Source organism: Prionailurus viverrinus, chromosome F1 (assembly GCF_022837055.1).
Source record: "Prionailurus viverrinus isolate Anna chromosome F1, UM_Priviv_1.0, whole genome shotgun sequence".
In the NCBI taxonomy this organism is placed as follows: Eukaryota; Metazoa; Chordata; class Mammalia; order Carnivora; family Felidae; genus Prionailurus; species Prionailurus viverrinus.
The window spans coordinates 13,473,578-13,492,787 of record NC_062577.1 but is presented as its reverse complement, the minus strand read 5'-3'; the positions used below and the strand labels follow the sequence as shown (position 1 = coordinate 13,492,787).

The window sequence follows — 19,210 nt, the reverse complement described above, 5'->3', positions numbered from 1 at the left end:
TTTTCTGAATCTCCCTCCCCCCAACCCCAGTCTCTGCCCACCCTCCAGCCCTCCCCCCTCCCCCGACACAACAGGGCTTCTGGGGCTCTAGGAGACATGCAACCCCACCCAGGACTATTGGCTTGTCATCAGGGGAAGGGCAGAATCCACAGGAGGAGAGACTGAGAACACCTGTCAAACTGAGAGAACAAATCTAATACTTAGAAATGACACAAATCAGAATCACAGCTTATAGCCTCTGTGTTTTCACTTGACTTCTGAAAAAAAAAAAAAAAATCTCAGCCTCCCAGAAAACAACCTAGAAGTTTCTTACAATTTGGTAGCTGAGAAAATAACTTAATATTGGGTATTTTCTCCCAGGGAAACTTCTACAATCAGGGTAGGCATTTTAAACTTTTCCATTTTGGTGGTTTTTTTTTTCCCTGTGGCAGGGGGTGGGAACAGTGAAAGAATGGGTGTGATTTGTGTTTACATGAAGGAATTTGGTTGTCTCACAGGGTCTGGTAGGAGTTCTCCCTCCTCAACTCTCCTCCTGAAGTAATCTGGCTTCAGGGCCGGGAACAGCCACTCTCCTTAGGAATTAAAGTGCATTTGTTCAGTGAGAGGGGGGTGAGGGGAGGTGTGGTTTACACTTAAGTGATAATGATTAAAAGAGGGTGGGGTGAGGGGAAAATCCTATTCCTATATATAGGTATTTATAATTAAGGTCATAATGAGAACAGATATTTTCTAAGGAAATAAGATGCACAGACCCAGTCCAGCGCTCTCAGAGGTGGAAGACAGCTAGCCTGGCCCACTGACTTTTCCGAGGCATCTTTATTAATGGAGTAATAGCTTCAGATGAAAAGACACAAACCTCAAATGTTTGTTTTCTCAAAGGGAAAAAACAGACTGGTAGGTTCTTACACTTTAAAACCCTACCTCACTCCCTTTCAGGGATAACAACATGTTAGAAATTGATTGTCGGTTTTAATATGAATCTTTGATTAGCAAGTTGTGAAAAAATGTTACATAAGTTTGCTGCTTACAAATACGGTAGCCTTTAAAAACTCCGGAAGAGGGGGCATGTGGATCCTTGCTATCAGTATCAGTCGAGGGGAAGTGAAAGTCTCCTATGGTCTCTTTAATAGCTACCACCAGAAATCTTATTTTCTGGCTATTTTCCTTTAAATACTTTACTATTTCTTGGGGGGCAAACCCCAGAGTTTTCCAAAGAGAAGTAAATGCTACATTATTAGCTGTATGAAGAAGTGATGGGCTCAAGATGAGAAGAGGGAAATGGTCCTGGGTTCTGGCCTCTGAGTCCAGTGTGATCTGCTTTTCACAGTGACCAGTGGGAAGGCACAGTGCCAGGGACAGGTAGATGGGGGACAGCTGTCACCCACCATATAAGCACCATAGAGAACAGGTGGACAGATTTCTTTCAGACCATGTCCATCTGAAGGAAACCAAATTTCAGCCACCTTGACTTTCTAGCTTTGAAAGCTCAGCTTCTCTTCCCCTCGCAGGGGCAGAGCATGAGTGGGCCCCACCCTGAATTACTAGGAGTCGGGAAATCTAAGTGCTCTCCCAAGTGTACTTCTCCCTTTACTCACTTATGCTGACATGCCCAAAATGGAGAGTTCTGGTTTTAAGATTTCTTAGAGGAGAGGGCATCGGCTCCTGACTGAATCGGCAGATGGACTTAAGTCCCGCCATTAGATCACAAAGTCCTGCAGTGGGCTAAAACTGCGAACAGAGACCGGGGCAGATACGAAGTTAACGGACTGAGAACACATTCCCATAGCTTGAGAATGTTTTTCTTTTGTTGAGAGTAGGGGGATGGGGCCGAGTGGTGAAACTGTAGTCAGACTAGCATTTGTGTAGCCGTTTCAGAAAGGACTCCTTAAAAGTTGAAGAGGAACCAGCAAGCCAATCCAGTAGGGCAGAGAACTTGACCGAACTTCATAGTCCATAGAGAATTCCTGATAGGGAATTTGTTTCATTCCTTGCTTAAAACATAAAACAAATTTCTATATATTTTTTACCATTACTTCCCCATCCTCCTCCTCTAACCCCCCCCCCCCCCCCCCCCGCCGCAGAAATCTTAAAATCCAGTGCAGTATGATTTGCATGAATTTCAACAATGTTTCACAGTACTCCACAATGCTCTTCACCATCAAACCCTAATGTGCTACTCTCTGGATGCATGCAAGTCCCAAAGGCTGCTGTTTGTCTGTTCCACCCCGTATCAGGAAGCCTTCAGAAATTTTCTAAGGCATAGGAGGCATTTTCTCTGAAAGACACTGCAACATTTACATGCTACGCAAATAGCTGAGCCTCAGTGTTATTTCAATGAAATGTCATAGCTTGATGCTAATTCAGTCCTCTGCACTTATCCAGTCTTTCCTTCTTGAACACACCACCTATTTGAAATTTAAAATATCAATTATTGTAGGCATTATATGAATGAAAATTTCTATGGTGCCCAGAATTCTCTCAGAAGAGAGACTACTATATCTGTGTGCTCTTAAACACAAATTTCTGTCACGAATGAGAAATCACTTGGTAGCTAGTCATTTTGAACGCGGTGGCAGGAGGACTGGGGGGGGGGGGGGCGGTGGAGGGAGAGTGTCTCACTTTTAAGGTAATCAAACAGTTCTCCCCTTCCCATTACCAGGCGTGAAGTTGCCATGGCCAGGCATGTTTACTACCTGGGGTGGGAACAAAGAAAAGTATGGAACCTCATTTGGGAATTACTGGGTTAGGTCCTTGACATCCTGGAATAAAGAGGCTAAAATGACTCATTTCACATTTCATCTAAAATTCAGAAATATTTAAGCCTTAGCTAGTGCATTTCATTCACAAAAAAAAAACAAGGAAAAGTGAAAGTCACTTTACACTGAAATCCCACTTAGAAGATAGGCTAAGAGACAAATTATCAAATGTACCACCATCACCCCCAGGAAGGACCCTTCTCTTTTTCCATTAACTTTAATAATGCTACCTGTTTATTTTACAACTAGAAATCATCCTAGGCAGGTTGGGCTTGGCCCTTTCAATAAATTCAAGTGCTCTATTTTAGCTATCAGAGTTGAGAAATCTCCACTCAAATCACATATGCAAAGAAAAGAGGATTCTAGAGACCAGAGTTTGAAATCGTTTTGCTTACTTCTGCATACTTTGTTTTTGGTAAAGAGACAAAACTGGATGGATGGCAAAATCTCTCTCCAGAATTACTCTGAGGACAAATGGATGATCCATTTTACCACCTGAGCGTTGGCCCACTTTAAACTCAGAGCCATGCGTGGGATATCAGTAAAGGTATCTTATGACAAAAAAGAACCAGACTGAGGTTATCCTGCCGGAGGCCACTCAAGATTACCTGGCCAATGATTCTCAACCTTGGCTGCCCATTAGAATCATCCGGGGAGCTTTTAAAGCCCACGTTGCACAGCAGACTGATTAAACTCAGTAATTTTTTAGATGCCCCAGGTAAGCCCAAAGTGCTGCCAAGGTGGGGAACTACTAGTTTGGGTCAGCTGGCTCTGTAATAAAAAGCATGCAGGCCGGTGATCACTCAAGCCAGAGGGAAGAAAGGTCAGACTCCGTGCCTCCTCTCAGATTCGCAGAATTAACACGCACCCCAAAGAAATTACCTAGGCATTGTTCACCTTTTTGTTTTGCTTTTAAATAAATCACTTTGGCTGTAACAGGTCACACAGTCAACAGTAAATTATGGATTTAGGTAAGTCTGCACTTAATTATGTGTTACGGCAAAAGAGCTGGCTGGGGACAGGCCTAGGACAGACTTGGCACAAACAAAAGAGAAGCCAGGGGGAAGAATCTTCCTAAGCAGGAGTTAATTCCTGAGTCTAGGATATGAGCATGGCTTACAGGCTGACGATTATTCTACAGTTAGAGTAACAGTAGCCGGGCAGAATCTCCTGCCCGCGGTCCTGACCCTGTGCCTTAATAAAAACACGTGCTGCGCACACACACAAAAGAAAGAAAAGCAACGGCTGTGGTGAGTAGATTCACGTGATTCTACTGTCTCCTCTCCCTTCGGTACTCCCGCTGTTTTCGGGCAGAGGTGACTGGGTCAGTTGTCACCTAGGAGGAATGCCCAGCTCATCATCTGCAATTTCACACGGCATCCTCTCATCGCCTGCTCTACCCAGTCACCAGGAAAGCAAACACTTACCAGCAAGTACCTAAACACAGAGGCCAACCTCCAAAAATCTGAAAACAGATCACTCTCTCCTTCTCACTCTTAACCTGAAAATCCCTGTGTCGACATCACAACCAGCCAGTGTAGAGTGAAAAGGTGGCGAGCATTCCGGGATAGCTGTTAAAGGGCCGACGGTCCTTCCTAGGCTGTAACACATGTTCAAAATGTAGGCTAACCGCCACGGCTCAGTGTGCTCACGCCCCGGACAGTCAGGTGAATGTTATGACTGGATTTAAAGATCAGGCGGTGTGCCTAGTGACAATTTACTGCTGAAACTGAATTTCCTGACACCCACAGCATTCAAGGGAGGCCATCGTGATCGGTACCACAGTATAGGCATTAAAAATAGGAATATCTCTTTGGAGTGACTGAAAGCAAAACAAGCCATCCAAAACCCACCTCCTGCAAACCTCTCTGTCAAGATATTGGCAGAAGGCTCACCATCGGGAAAATAGGGTTAATTATCTAGGTTCCCAGTAATGGGCTGCAATGGCAATTAAACACACACACACACACACACACACACACACACACACACACACACACCCTCAGGATTCAAACAAAAATGTTTACATCATTGAAAGGAGTTTGGTGCGTTTCTTAAAAAAACAGAAAGATTCCACGTGCACCGGCTGTTCTTGCCAAATAGAAGCCAGGAGAGAAAAGCACTAAATCAGAGTATTCAGACACTGTTTGGTTTGGGCAACAAAGCTGAACATGAACATCTGCCCATGACAAGGGGGACGGTGATACTGCAAACCCTAGATTTTGTGTCCGGCTTTCCTTTGCTTGCTACAAAAAGCACACTCTTTCTTCAGCCAAGTGCTCAGAGGTAGAGTAGCTGAAGCGAGTACAGAAGAGAATGAGGTGGACAGTGGCTGAGGAATCCAGCCTCCTGCCCAGAGGGCTCCAGGGCAATATTGGAATATGCTCAGTCTTTAATGGGAGGTAGACTACATCCTACATTGACTTCTCTGCCTTCACCAGACACCTTTTTCTCACATACACACGTAAAATCACACACATGTAGCTGGCAGCTCGCAATAAAATTACAACTTGCACACCCACCCCAACAGCTACTTGCAATCGAAATTCGATATTCAACCCCAGCTCTTCTTAGTAGATGCAAGCCAACTTTGTTCTTTCGAGGTCCCTCGTTTCGCCAGGCTTTTTAGACATATGTTTCACTTTAACACCTACACCTTTTTTTGTCTCTAAACAACAGCTACACTAAGTGGGTGCAATGTGTTATAACATCTTTATAAATAGAAAGTGCAAGAAATAACTTCCTTAGCCAAAATACAAAGCGACAAAGAGCTCTCATAGCCTACTGTGCCAAGAATGTGATTTTCAGAATCAATGATACAACTAACAAATGCTTCTAATGCTACCAGGGTCATAGTGGATGAGTAAATATATTTATAAACATACATTTATGAAAAAAGATATTACGAAAATAGCCAAACTTCCCACAAAAGTTATTTGCATGAACTATCTTTAGTATACCACTTTGTGTTCGATGCACATGCATATACAATTGCATTATATTAGTGTTATTTTTATTGGGCCAGTTTTCCAAAAAGAAAACAGGCTGTTTTTAAAACTTCAAGTTACATGATTTAAAATCATTTTTGTAAAAATATTAGAAATAGCATATAAATTCTAAATCTCTCTGCTATCAGACGATAGCTATGCTAGACGTAGGTTTCAGTCACACTCTTAGTGACCTCTGCTTGCGCATCTTGGCTTCCAGAGGAAACACATTTTACGTTTTGTTCCCTGTGTCGTATTTCTGGGCTTTTGCAGTAGTTCTTGGAGAACCACTACAGTTAGGATTCTATTCCTTTGTAGGAAACTCAGTAGATCATCTTCAAGTACGTCACAAACGCCTGCTTTAAAGATATAGCAGAGAGCAGAAATCAGAACCCTAAGGAATTTCTACTCCCAATGGGTTGTTGTGACTGGCTCGAAATGGTTTGACCTGCAACGCAGACAACAAAGAATATGCTGGCAGTCTCCAGGTTCCCCTTCTTCTGACTTTGTTCTCTTCCGCAAATCCAGACCGCGGCGCTAAATTTTTGTGCCACCACCAGATGACTTAAGAGTGACAGAGAATCTGGAGGAGGGCCCAAAGAGCCATAAAATATAGAACGAGAAACTTCTCTGCAGATCATCATGAGATATTTCATTCCCTGGGAATATATTTTCAAAGACTTCTCTGACACCCAAAGCAGACTTTGACGTACATCAGAGTGGAAATGGGGATCAAAAAAGAAAACGTGAAGGCTCATTGATTTTTATTCACTGAAATCTGCCCCAGTCCTTACATGGTAAAATCTAGTCTTGATGCCTAAACGCCTCGAACGTTTTGTCCCTGGTTCTCCAACTACAAATGCCAACATTTTTTCTTTCTCTTCCAAGCATTTTGTAAAGCCCTAAATTAAGTCTTCAGCCCTGAGTACCTTTTCCTGTATTTGCAATTCCTGAGGCCTGACCTAGGAAGAGACCTTTTTATGATACTTCGGGATAACTAGCAAGAAGCCCTCGCAGCTAATCCTCCAGGAGTCCACTGCACTTGGAATGGATGGACAATCCCAAATCTTTCTTCTCTTAGAAAGCTTGGTTTGGGGATGATCATTTTCAGAGCAGGATTTATTCTCTGCCCATATTTCTTCTGTCACGGCAATAGTCTAATGAGTGTAAGCCAGCAAGAGTTTAAATAAAGCACCCTAAATCTGACAAAAATCCTAACAGTTCAATGATCTGTTATCTTAGATGAGAGGTTGATGGCAACTCTTGATTTTAAAGGATCAACAACATAAAAAATTGGGCAGTGAATTTTCTCCTAAGAAAGGTAATAAAAATGGGATGCACTTACTTATTCATCTTCTAGCACAAACCTGTGCCCGAGGTGGTGTGGTGGCAGTAAAGAGAGGCCTAGGGTGGGTAGGCAGAACTTGAAATGATCTCAAGAATGTGACCATGTAGCCACTCCATACAAACTCCTGGCGAAAGAGATTTAGTAGCCATACGAATTTTCCATACCATGGGAGTTTGTGCCTATTTATAAACGTAAATACAGCTGACATCTCTAACAAACAAGCTTCTTTCTCTAACAGTAAGCTTTTTACTCTTTCTGGAGTACTTCTGGCTCAGTATGTACAGTTACTGCAGCTTCACAGAAAAAAACAACAAACTAACAAATGCTCACAACTTGGAACTTGGAACAAAAGAAAAACAACATGGACATTTTGCTGTAAGATCAATGAAACTTGGTGGGTGGGTAGCTAATGAAACCTGTGCTTAGGTATTTGTCTTATTCTCCCTCTAGCTCCTTTACTGACCCGTGGCAGACGAAATAAGTGGTTTCTACGGCATGGACAACTAGCCCAAATGAACGAACGCAGAAAATTCAAGACAAATCAAAAACCCAAGGCCACCTATGAAAGACTGAAGTGGCCCCAAATCCTTGACAGACACATGTGCCATCAGGTGGTATGTGCTCTTCCCTTGAATCCAGGCTGACCAGTGACTTCGCTGACCAATGTATGGTGGTGACTCTGCGGGCAGCTCTGGGCCTGGCCTAGGGAGGAGTGGCACTTTCTGCCCAGGCTCTTACAGGCCTGAGCTGCCATTTAATAAGTGTGACCGCCCTGATGGAGAGACCACATGGAAAGTCCCTGAGACTCCAGGGAGGGAGAGGAGGCCCTCGAGCCCAGACTACTGCCCTCCCTGCCAAAGTGTCAGACATGCGAATGAGATCATCTTGGAAACTCCAGGCCAGTCCAACTACCTGCTGAACACCACCAGGTGACCAGAGTCATCGCCACAGGGAGAAAGAGAATTGCCTGGGTGAGCCTTTCCTGAATTTCTGATTCACAACATCACAAGATCTATAAAATTGTTGTTTTAAGTCACTATAGTTTAGTTTGTTACAAAGCTAGGCAGTGGAAATGCTACCTTCCAATTTCTCCCTTGGTAGTAACTTGAACTGATTCACAACCAGACCTATCAAATGGGTGATTCCTATCAAACGGGCAATATCTCCAAAAATATTCACCATCAGCATCTGTTCAGAGACCAACTGCATTATCTTTTGAAGCAATCTTCCAATCATGCTTTCTTGAAAATTCACTAAAAGTAGTACTGTTACTGGCTATTATTTATTCCAGTTCACCTCAACTCTTTGTAAGTAAACAGAGTCAATATGATGTGGTGGAGACAGTCTGGGCTTTGGAATCAAGCCTGGTAAATATCGGTTTTGCAATTTATCCACTGTGTAACCTTGTGTTCGTCAGTTTCTTCATCTATAAATTGTGGTATAATGACACCTCTTAAAGGCAACATAGTCTATTAGAGTGTTAACTCCAGTGTTAGACTGCCTGGGTCAACCTCTCTGTGCCTCAGTTTCTTCCTCTCTAAAGCGAGGGTAATAAGTGTCCATCCTATTGAGACCGGCACCAGTATTACATGAGTTAACAATATGAAGCACACGGACCTGCGCCTGGCACACAGTAAGCATTCAAAATCTCAGCTAGTTTTAGTTCTACTGTTACTACGTCAGAGGATTATTTTGAGGACTAACTGCCATTATGCCACTAAAGCACTTAGTACAGTTAATTCTGTCCCCCTCTTTTTGATCTCTGTGATGAAAAGTGCAGGCTTTTAAAAAACATACATCCAGACTCTAACCAAGTGGATTTAGGACTCTCAAGTATAGGAAGCCACATCTAAACTATGTCTAAAATCAATTTTGTTGTATGAATTCCAAGCACACTGGTACCAATAAATACTTAATCTTTACTTTGTGGACCAGACTCTCCTGTATGCTACTTCTCACTTAAGGTATGTGATTTCACAGAATAGGAAACATTTTCCCATGAGATACTCTGACTTTTGGCATTATGGATTAATTCAGATTCTCAGATTCACAGTATGCTAAATTGTATTGTTGTCCATAGAAGATGCTGTACGTGTATCTGTCTTAACTGGATGGGGAGTTCTAGCCTCCTCAGGAGGACTTACTGAGTAGACGTGAAAGAAGTAAGCATTAGAAAAGTTATTTTTCATGAATTGCTCTGCCTTTATAACTTAGCTTTGCTATTTAAAGCTTCCACTATTTGAGCTAGTAGGCCCTTAACTGTTAAGATGGGAAATATCTGCTAAATAGATAACAGGGAAGATGTGAGATAAGAAATTTATTCATGTATGTATTCTCTGTAAAGGCGATATACATTTCAAGTAATAATTGCCTTCTAAGTCATTGCTGTTCCTTGCAGTTGAGGGAAAAGGTAGGCTGCCTATACAACAAAACTGGATAGTCTGTACAAATGTTTTCCAGGTTTTGATATCACAGTTGTTATCAATAATTATACCCTTTGGAATGTAACTGAGTCAGGTGTCTTAAAGTACTCATAGTACCTATCCAACTTTGGCTTGTCCTGAGCAAGAAAACCTCCTTACTGCAAAATAAAAAGACTGGCTCTGGGAAAAGCACTACTTAAAAATGAGAGGATTGAAAACAGAAACAGACTCTAGAAAGCAAAGAAGGTAAAACAGAAGACTGATAATTATCAAAGATCTCGCTAGTGCTGGGCAAACTCAATTGTTCTGCAACGCATTCATACAGAAATGGCAGCTACTCCCCAGGCCTCACAGAAAGCTGCACGCAGAGGACGCATCGGGCTGTCTATGGCCAATGTTCTGTATGCCAGAAGGATCAGAATCGCAAATTAATCAGAAAAGCAACACTCCAAAATCTCTAAGACGAGGGCAGATCTCAGCTAGGCAAACATCCTTACAGGTAAGGGTTATCTACTACTCATAGAACATTTCATATAAAACTTATGAATATCAAACGGGGAAAAACAACTTGAAGAAGGACTAGGAAGGAGGTGCCCTACAGGAGCTTAGGTCACTCACCCAAACTCTGTATGTATGGGTGGGGTTGCCGACAAAGTACAAGTGAAACTCACTGCATTGTGTCAGCCCAGCCTAGAACATTTTGTTCAGATAAATTTAACTCAGAAGTCTATGCATGGTGTCCATATGGGGAACAATTATATTCTCCTCCTGCAAGGAATTCTGTTTATAATCATCCTAACATTTTCCATTTTTGCACATCTGGCATAAATAAGCTTTTTGTGAACAGTAAGAATGAACATTCGGAAAGCAAATAAATAATAGCCCAGTATATATTTAGAAACATCATAGACAGTAACAGACGTCGGAAGATAGGGCTAAGAGGAATTTGAAATCTTCAAAGATTTCATTGTTTTAAAACATTCATTGGGGGAAAAAGAAAAGGAAGGGAAGAACATTGGGCTTTTTACTACTCCACATGGAACAGAGTGAGTTTATTTGAGGAAATCAAAATGAAGATTTGTAGACAGGGAAAGGGTAGGGGTTTCTAATCTAGAAGGACAGTATTTTGGGTAAGAATCAAACCACTTATTCATAACAGAAGTTAATTTTTAATATTAGTGGAAATAAATTCATTCTTGTCATCATTATGCAAACCAGTTCAAGTTAACTCAGAGGAATGGCAAAACTTACTTATAAAAACATTAATTTTTTTACAGTATTTTATGTAAACATGGTACTCATTTAACCCTACATTATTATGCATGGGAATTATATTTTTAAATTACTTTGTTACATCTGTAACTACCATCCTAAACTTTGATCTACCTGCACCTTTAAGGCAAGGACAGATCATAAGGCTATTCTAAATGCTTTTAAAGCAATGGGAATCATTAAGAAGAACACAAACAGGGTTCTGAGAAAAAGGTCTAGGAAAAGATGGTAAGCTCTTTCAAGGAACTGATGCATATATGGCAACAAGAATTTAAAACCTCAACCAAACTATTACAAAGACAAAATGGCAGGAGTGACAAAATTCTGGAGTTAGCAAACTTTTCTGTTAAGTGACAAATAGTAAATTTTCAGGTTTTGCTGGCCATGTGGTCTCTGCCACAAGCACCCAACTTTGTCATTACAGTAGCAAGTGGCCATAAACAATACGTGAAGAACAGGTATTCTGTATCACTTTATACAATCAGATGGCCTCAGGATTTGGCCCTGGAGGCTGCGGTTTACTGATCTAACTCACAAATGCTAGGAATATGCTAAGGGGCATCCTCTCAAACTCAGGGATTTACCTGACTTAATAGCTTGGTGTCCCTTTTCTAAATCTCAACAACTACAATACTTCAATATTTTGCACTCTTTCCCAAATGGCATAAGAGCCCCGTTTTCAAAAATGAGTTCAATAAGAACTTCTCGATTATGCCTTAAACCAGTAAGTAGATAAAGAGAATGGCATTTGAGAGAGAAAAAACAAACAAACAAACAAACAAACAAACAAACAAACAAACGTGTCTGTTGTATCTGAAAAAAGAAAAACTTCCAGGATTCCAACTCCTTTCTGATTAAATGCCTTCCACTATGATTAAGAAGACTGTTGCCTCTGTTCAGTTTAATTTCCTTTCCATTAACCGTTGTTTTAATTTTTTAAAATTAGATCTTCTAGTCAAACAAAATAGAATTTTTACCAGTTAAAAGAAACAAAATTAGTGTCAAGTAACAACTAAATTTTTTTAGAAGTTATTTCTTGACCAAAGACTATTATGCTATTAAGGTCCACCAGACCACTTCCAACCAAGGCCAGATTTCAGCTATGGAGCTGGGAAGATAATAGTTTATTTCTACTGTCATAACATCTTTGGAAACCCTGTTTTACTGATGTAGAGGGAACTGGAAACATCTAAAAATACCAAAAAATAGAATAACCAGAAAAGTTTCCTTAACTGCTATCTCCCTTCGCTTCCAACCTTATCATTTAGGAATGAATTTATTTTTACTTATTCAAGATTCGATTCAACCGTCTGGTACAATGATGGCTTGGGGGTAGTTGGCAAATTACATAAAATAAAACTCAACTCAGTTCAGAGGTAAATATGGTTCTGAGTAAAGAGAGAACAAGTCATTAGAAAGAGCCTTTCTGCCTAAGCACAGTGTTCCTGTTCATGCCAATGCTATATTTAACCTGGTATCCGAGTTCAGAGAGAATAAAAGGTACCTCTTAGAACAAAGGCAGATTAAGACACTGCCGTCTCTCTTCTTCTGCTGAGAATATTGGGTAGCTCCTTTGCTATCAAGTGCCACTCAATGAATGGAAACAGTCCCAGTGTTTGCTATTTTCATGGCATTAAAGTACTTACTGATGATTTAGCTCTCAATGCTAATGCAGTTCCCTTCACAAGGTGACACGTGCAAGTTAAGATTTGGTAATGAGTTTTCAGCATTAGCTACAGTCCATCTAGTACATCCTTAAGAGAGGTATCCTCTGTGCACACACCAATACAGCTATTCATTAATGCAGATAGAACACTACTACTACTATGACCCTACAGTGATGTTAACTAAGAACTAGGACAATGTCACAGTGAACCTGGATAAGAATCTTGGACAGTTATGTAGAATGCTAATACCTTTTCTAGCTAACACGGAAATTGCTTTCAGAAACTTTACTTCGTTTAAAAGCTAGCCTGGCTTGAATGTTCATGAATTCCATGGCTCCGGGCTAGGCCAATGAGGAGGTGAGGACCAGCCAACACGACTGTGCTGATGTGGTCCTAGAAGACCAGGTAGCACTCTATTCACAGTATCAATTCAGCAACATCTATTACAAGTGGATGAGAACGGAAGGGAACCCAACAAACACTCCCAGCATTTCCACATCTACTAGATAGTCTCTACTTCGTTTAAAATGCTTGTTGCTAATCCTGGATGGAGTACTGACAAACGCTGCCAACGTTCTCTTTACAAACATTACTGCAGTTCACCTTTACAATTTGGTCATAGTTTAAAAAGCTCCATTTTCTCACAGAAAACCTAAGAAACTAACAAAGCATAAAGAACTTTCCAACATACTACTTCTCAAAAGTAGGATGGACTTAACATTTTTTTGGTAGGCTTAAAAGCTCCATCTACAGCAGCATATTCTGTACTTCTCACCTTCCTGCCTATTTAGTAATGGCAAACTGTTCATGGACAGGCGTGATTACCAGCTAAAATGTTTCACTAGAGATTTTAGTCTAATTTCAAATCCACTTTTATGCCCACAGGGCATAGCTGGTCCCTAAGGTGGCCCTATTATTCTGTTGCCCAACTAAAGAGGAGAATGCTCTAGTCTACATCTCCTAAGGACAAAGCTTCAACGTATCATTTAAGGGAAGGCTCTCATCAAATGGTAGCATCATAGCATTCCTATTAAAAGACACATTGCTACGTTTTTCCAGAAGAGAAAATAACCGCTCTCTGGCAATATGGTGCAGCTTTATGTGTATATACAATTATCAGATTGTTTGTGAGTTACTCTTTGCATTCTAACTTCCTATCATCAGAGAAACGCCATTCCGTTCCACCCACCTTTCCACATACCACAAAGCATTCTCAGAAAGGGAGCACGCACTAACATTCTCACAGATGGCTCACCAGTGCAGGCATGACCAGCCCCTCCCCGAATCTCTTTTACAATCATTCTGTGCCTCTACACCAAGATAATTTCTTAAACCACTGCATATTTCAATACTCTTAACAATTTAATGATTATGAGAAGCTATATATTTTTCTCTTTCCTATTTGCATCTACTTGCCTGCATCCCTTAATAATCCTCCTTCATTCTCTGAATGCAAGACAGGGCATCTAAAACTCTACATGTTTGCTAAAGTTTTTCTGACTCTCAGTGCTGGATGAAGAATCTCAGAAATCCCCAGAATTACCAAAAAGGTCCCTTGAAGTTTTAAAAATCTTAGGAATGATTAAGTAACCAAACCTGATCAAATTGATCCCTTGATCAATTTATTGCAACATGATTGTGCCTGATGTTTTCTGGTAAATGCCCTGTAGTGTATTATTAAAAAGCAAAGCTCTTGGAGTCACCAGCAAATTTGCTGATGGTTGGTTTATGAATTACTAGGTTTGCAGACGCGAGACATGGATTTAGTGAGGTTCTTCTATTGGCCTGAAAATATAAACTATTACATACGTAGAAGGAAATGGAATTGTGGTTGCAATAAGAACCATAGTGCTGGATTTCCTCAACCACAATATTGCAGAAAAAATGTGTTTAAAACTTCATATAAAAGTTATCAAATATGGAGACCTGTAGATTTAAAAATACAGTCCAGGCTCATTTCACTAGAAAGTGACATTTCTGATGTAGAATATTGCTGTTCTGTGAAGGTAGGAGCCAGAGAGACTGGATGAAACTTTGGTAGTCAGCCTAACACATTAATTCATCTGGACTAGAGCCATTTCCTAACACCCAAAGATATTTAAGCACTATGGTTTACAAACACCAATCAGGAAGTTGCAGTACTCTGCGCCATTGGACATTTGCACAAAACCTCACTTCCTTCCCCGCGCCCCTCTTCCCCAACATGAAACTCAAGCCCCCAAATGTAGCAGAACCTACTGCAAACACTTTGTTGCTCATTTCCCTTCCAGTTGCCTAGAGAGCTTCAGGTGACGCTGCCCACGAGAACACCGCTCCAAGATGGCTGCTTACATGAAACAATCAGGCAAAGTGTCAGATGCCTAATCAGGGCAAAGAGAAGGTCTAACTTTTCAAATCAGTAACAACCACCAGGATTCTTTTTTTTTTTTTTCCTTGAAATGTGAAACTGCATGTTCTGGCAGGGAAGAAAGAAGAGAAATTCCTCCTTCTTGTCACCGTCGTGATTACTTCCTTCTCTCTTGTGGCTGGCTGGTTCAGATGACCAAGGCTCCTGCTGTGTTTTAGATCTGGGCAATTACAGCCACCAGGATGATATGGACCAAAGTACAGTGTTCAAACATGACTGGTAGATAAATGACCATTTATCACTGTTTTTAAAAAAATTTTTTTTTCTTATAAAGTTAACAAACCAAGGCTGTTGATCCCTGAATTAGAAAATTGATTTACTTGATTATTTCCCAAAGTATGAGGTGGGAAGGAGGAGGGGAAGAGCCTCTCGTGCTTCTGCGTATGTTGCTGATCCTCTAGTTTGGCAACATCTTGGGAGTATCTTCCGATCTAGTGATGTGGCGTTTTGTGAATCTAAGTACCAGCCCGTGGCCCTCATGCTGGCTGCTTACGGCCCAAAGGGGAAGAGGGTCTGCCCCCTCCCCCTCCACGTTTCAATCTGGCCCAGTGGTGGACACAGAGCCCTGGGCAGTTTCCCCAGGAGCAACTGTCTCCTCTTGTGAAGGTGACTCTTCCTCAGCTTGTCCTCGAGATGTGACAGTTGTTTCAGGGGAGATGCTGTGAGGCCCCTCCAGGGGAATACAGCCAGGGTGGTTTTTGCGAAAGTGCTGATTCAAGATGGCCTGGAAGGGGAAGCTTTTGCCACATACGTGACAGTGGAAGGGCTTGTTGCCTGTGTGCTTGCGGATATGATACTCCAGCTGATCCTTCCGGGTGTACTTCTTGCCACACATGCGGCAGACGAATGGCGTGATTCCCATGTGCAGGCGCATGTGGCGGTCCAGGCTCCCCTTCTGATTGAAAGATTTGGCGCAGTAGATGCAGGTGAGACGGGGGTTGTACCGGAACCACCGCTCAGATACTTCTTGCTCTCGGAGATACTCCACATAGCCACTTACTCCCATCATTGCGGACTCTTCTACCTGTGTCCAGTGAGGAAAGCAAGAACACATAACGTGTAAGGATACATATTGAAAGAAATCAAATCTATTTTTACCTCTCATACCAGGCAACATGCTTATTTTTAGGAGAGACCCAAACAGGAAATTAATTACTACAAAAAAGTACAGATGTTAATATAATAATTAAAAGAACAATCTGAGGACACTCTATTCCATTACTTTAAAAGAGCAAGATGGGGGGCACCGGGTTTCTCAGTCGGTTAAGAGTCCTACTCTTTTTTTTTTTTTGTTTATTTATTTTTGAGAGAGACAGACAGTGTGCAAGCAGGGGAGGGGCAGAGAGAGAGGGAGACACAGAATCCGAAGCAGGCTCCAGGCTGCAAGCTGTTAGCACAGAGCCCGATATGGGGCTCAAACTCACGAACAGTGAGATCATGACCTGAGCCGAAGTCAGATACTCAACCGACTGAGCCACCCAGGAGCCCCAAGAGTCCTACTCTTGATTTCAGCTCAGGTCATGATCTCCTGATTCATGGGACTGAGCCCCATGTCGGGCTCCCTGCTAACAGCACAGAGCCTGCTTGGGATTCTCCCTCTTTCTCTGCCCCTCCCCTCAAAAAAGGGGCTCTCTCTCAAAAAAGAAATAAACATTAAAAAAAACAAACATATAGGAGGCAATTACAGTTGTTTGGCAGAGGCTAAAGTACCAATGCAAAAGTTGACTCTGCATTAATTGGAAGAAGACTCCTCTAACTAGCAACTGGTTTTGTGTCCTTTTCTTTAATTTCTCAAAATGTGTTTTGTCTCCTTTCACATATGTAAACAGACAGTGCCTTCAGCATTTCCAACAGAAGCAGTTCTCAGCAGGTTTGGGAAGCAGTACGTGAAGCCAAGCGTTGAATAGTAACACTGAGGTTTTAGGTGATTTCTGATTTGTCTTCTATAATGTTTCCTTCTGCTCCATTTCCCTGGATAATCAAAACTGAACTCACATAAAGGACTAGGGATTATCCCACCAAAAGTTCCTGGGTGACCATGGACAAAGCACAGAGTAACTTCTCTAAGGCTTAGTTTTCTCATCCACAAAATTAAGAGGTGCCAGCTCTGCCGAATTCTCATGAGAATCAAACACAATAAAGGTACCTTGAAATATTTTGAATGCATATTATTATCCTGTATAGCAATTAAGGATACTGAAACGTGGATTCAAATCTGCATCCTACTTATTGTATGACCATGAGCAAGTTATTTACTCTATGTGTCAGTTTCTTCATCTGTAAAATGAATATAATAGCATCTACCTAAGTAGGTTGCAATGAGAATGAATGAGTTAATTCAACGAAGCGCTTACTATAGCCAAGTAAATGTTAACTATTATTAAACATTACAAACTCACAATATTATTCATAATCTTGAGGGAATAGGCTCTGAAAAAACCCGCCTAACTTTTAAGTAATGTCATACCAGTATTGTCCATATGCAAATGTCATACCAGTATTGTCCATATGCAAAGTCAATGTAGTTTAGTTACCTGTGAGATCTTTTTACATTATCTTTTAAAATGTATTTAATTTTTAATTCCTTTGAATTAAAACGTGGGGTTTGAACTCACGACCCTGAGATCAACACCTGCACTGATATCAAGAGTCAGACACTTAACCAACTGAGCCACCTGGGTGCCCCTCCTTAAGGTTCTTTTTAAGTGAAGTATTCCATATAACGAATACATTTCATATAAATGAACGATTTCCATATTGTCTAAAATTCCATCTAGATACTTGACATGGTCTTCAAATATGTTCACCATCTTAACTGTGAATTACTAATCAGACTCAAAGAACTGAAAGGACTTTATTTTTTTTTTAATTTTTTTAACTTTTTTTATTTATTTTTGAGACAGAGAGAGACAGAGCATGAACGGGGGAGGGTCAGAGAGAGGGAGACACAGAATCCGAAACAGGCTCCAGGCTCCGAGCTGTCAGCACAGAGCCCGACGCGGGGCTTGAACTCACGGACTGTGAGATCATGACCTGAGCCGAAGTCGGCCACTCAACTGACTGAGCCACCCAGGCGCCCCTGAAAGGACTTTAAAAAGTCATCTATTTGGTTCATTTTTATTTGAAGATCTGCGAAACTGGAAATTTCACAGGCAACCAAATAACCCCCTATTTAGGAGATGCCTCTTTACTTATCACCTACTAAGTAACCTTAGTTACTCAAAATTAGTGATAAAACATCTTCTATTTATTGGCCACCTAAAAAGGCCAATGAAGATTAGAAGATTAGAAAATGAGAACTCTGTCCTCAAGGAAATTTCAAAGTAGAAGGACACATAAAATTCACGCAACTAGAAAAAGAATAATTTTTATGAGTCAGTACAGAGTTGGGAAAAATTATACCATATCATCTGTAATTGCTACCGTGGTTTAAGGAGAGATCAAAGAGGCCTGGGCTAGTTAGGGCACATGGAACCAGGAGCTGGGTCTTGGGGGAGCCCAGATACCTGGGAAGAACAGAGTATCCCAGACTGAAGTACAGAGACAGGAGTAAGTTTGATGTGGTTCTGACATACAGAGAAGGTCTGATGAATGCTGATGAGTGGTGGAAGAAGCCAGGTTAAAAAGATTATAATTACTTGGAGAATTAAGCCAAGTATTTTCACCTTCATGTGGCAGACAAAGGAAAAAGCCACAGGATGTTTTTAAGTAAAGAAGTAACCATAGCAGTTTAATCATTCCTGTCATCAGGAAGCTCTTCCAAGTTTATCAGAATTTGTTCTTACTGTAATGTAACTGTAATGTAAGCCCCTGTCTTGTTTCGGTTCTCTGTGGCAGGGAAAAATAACTGTGGTGGAGACTCACCATAATGAACTTCCACACATATTAAGGTGTATATTAACTCATCTCTTAATATCATCTCCAGACAATATTACTTATCTGCCGTGGCTTTATAGCCTGTACCTTCTGCTTTGTTCAGGCAAACACCCTTGCAGAGTTCCCATATTTATCCCTATCCCATCTACATAAGAATAAGTTATCTCTACTTAATTAAGAAAAATTTTTTAATGTTCATTTATTTGTTCTTAGAGAGAATGTGAGCAGGGGAGGGGCAGAGACAGAGGGAGAGAGAGAATCTCAAGCAGGCTCCGCACTGTCACTGCAGAGCCCGATGTGGGGCTCGAACCCATAACTGTGAGATCATGACCTGAACCGAAATAAAAAATCAGATGTTTACCCGACGGAGCCACCCAGGTGCCCCTCTAGCCGCTTATTTAAAAAGTGCATTTCATCTCTCTGAGTAACACTTTCCTGAGGAGACACTGATTCTAGCAGTTGCCTGTTAGCGCT

The 19,210-nt window shown here is 41.3% G+C and overlaps 1 protein-coding gene across 10 annotated transcripts in view; it reads right to left on the bottom strand.

The window, feature by feature from the left end:
* Window positions 1-19,210, bottom strand: part of ZBTB37 (zinc finger and BTB domain containing 37) — a 36,402-nt gene that overhangs the window by 10,979 nt on the left and 6,213 nt on the right. For 4 of the 10 annotated variants that reach the window (XR_007148235.1, XR_007148233.1, XR_007148236.1 and 1 more), the window contains exon 4: window positions 12,433-15,884. Coding sequence is in view for 4 of the 10 variants with exons in the window: in XM_047840814.1 (XP_047696770.1) it covers window positions 15,396-15,884 (489 nt within the window). In the remaining 6 variants the exon portion in view is untranslated. Of the gene's footprint in view, window positions 1-421; window positions 15,885-19,210 lie in introns of those variants that run through there. The other 6 variants (XM_047840814.1, XM_047840815.1, XM_047840813.1 and 3 more) reach the window with 2 other exon arrangements.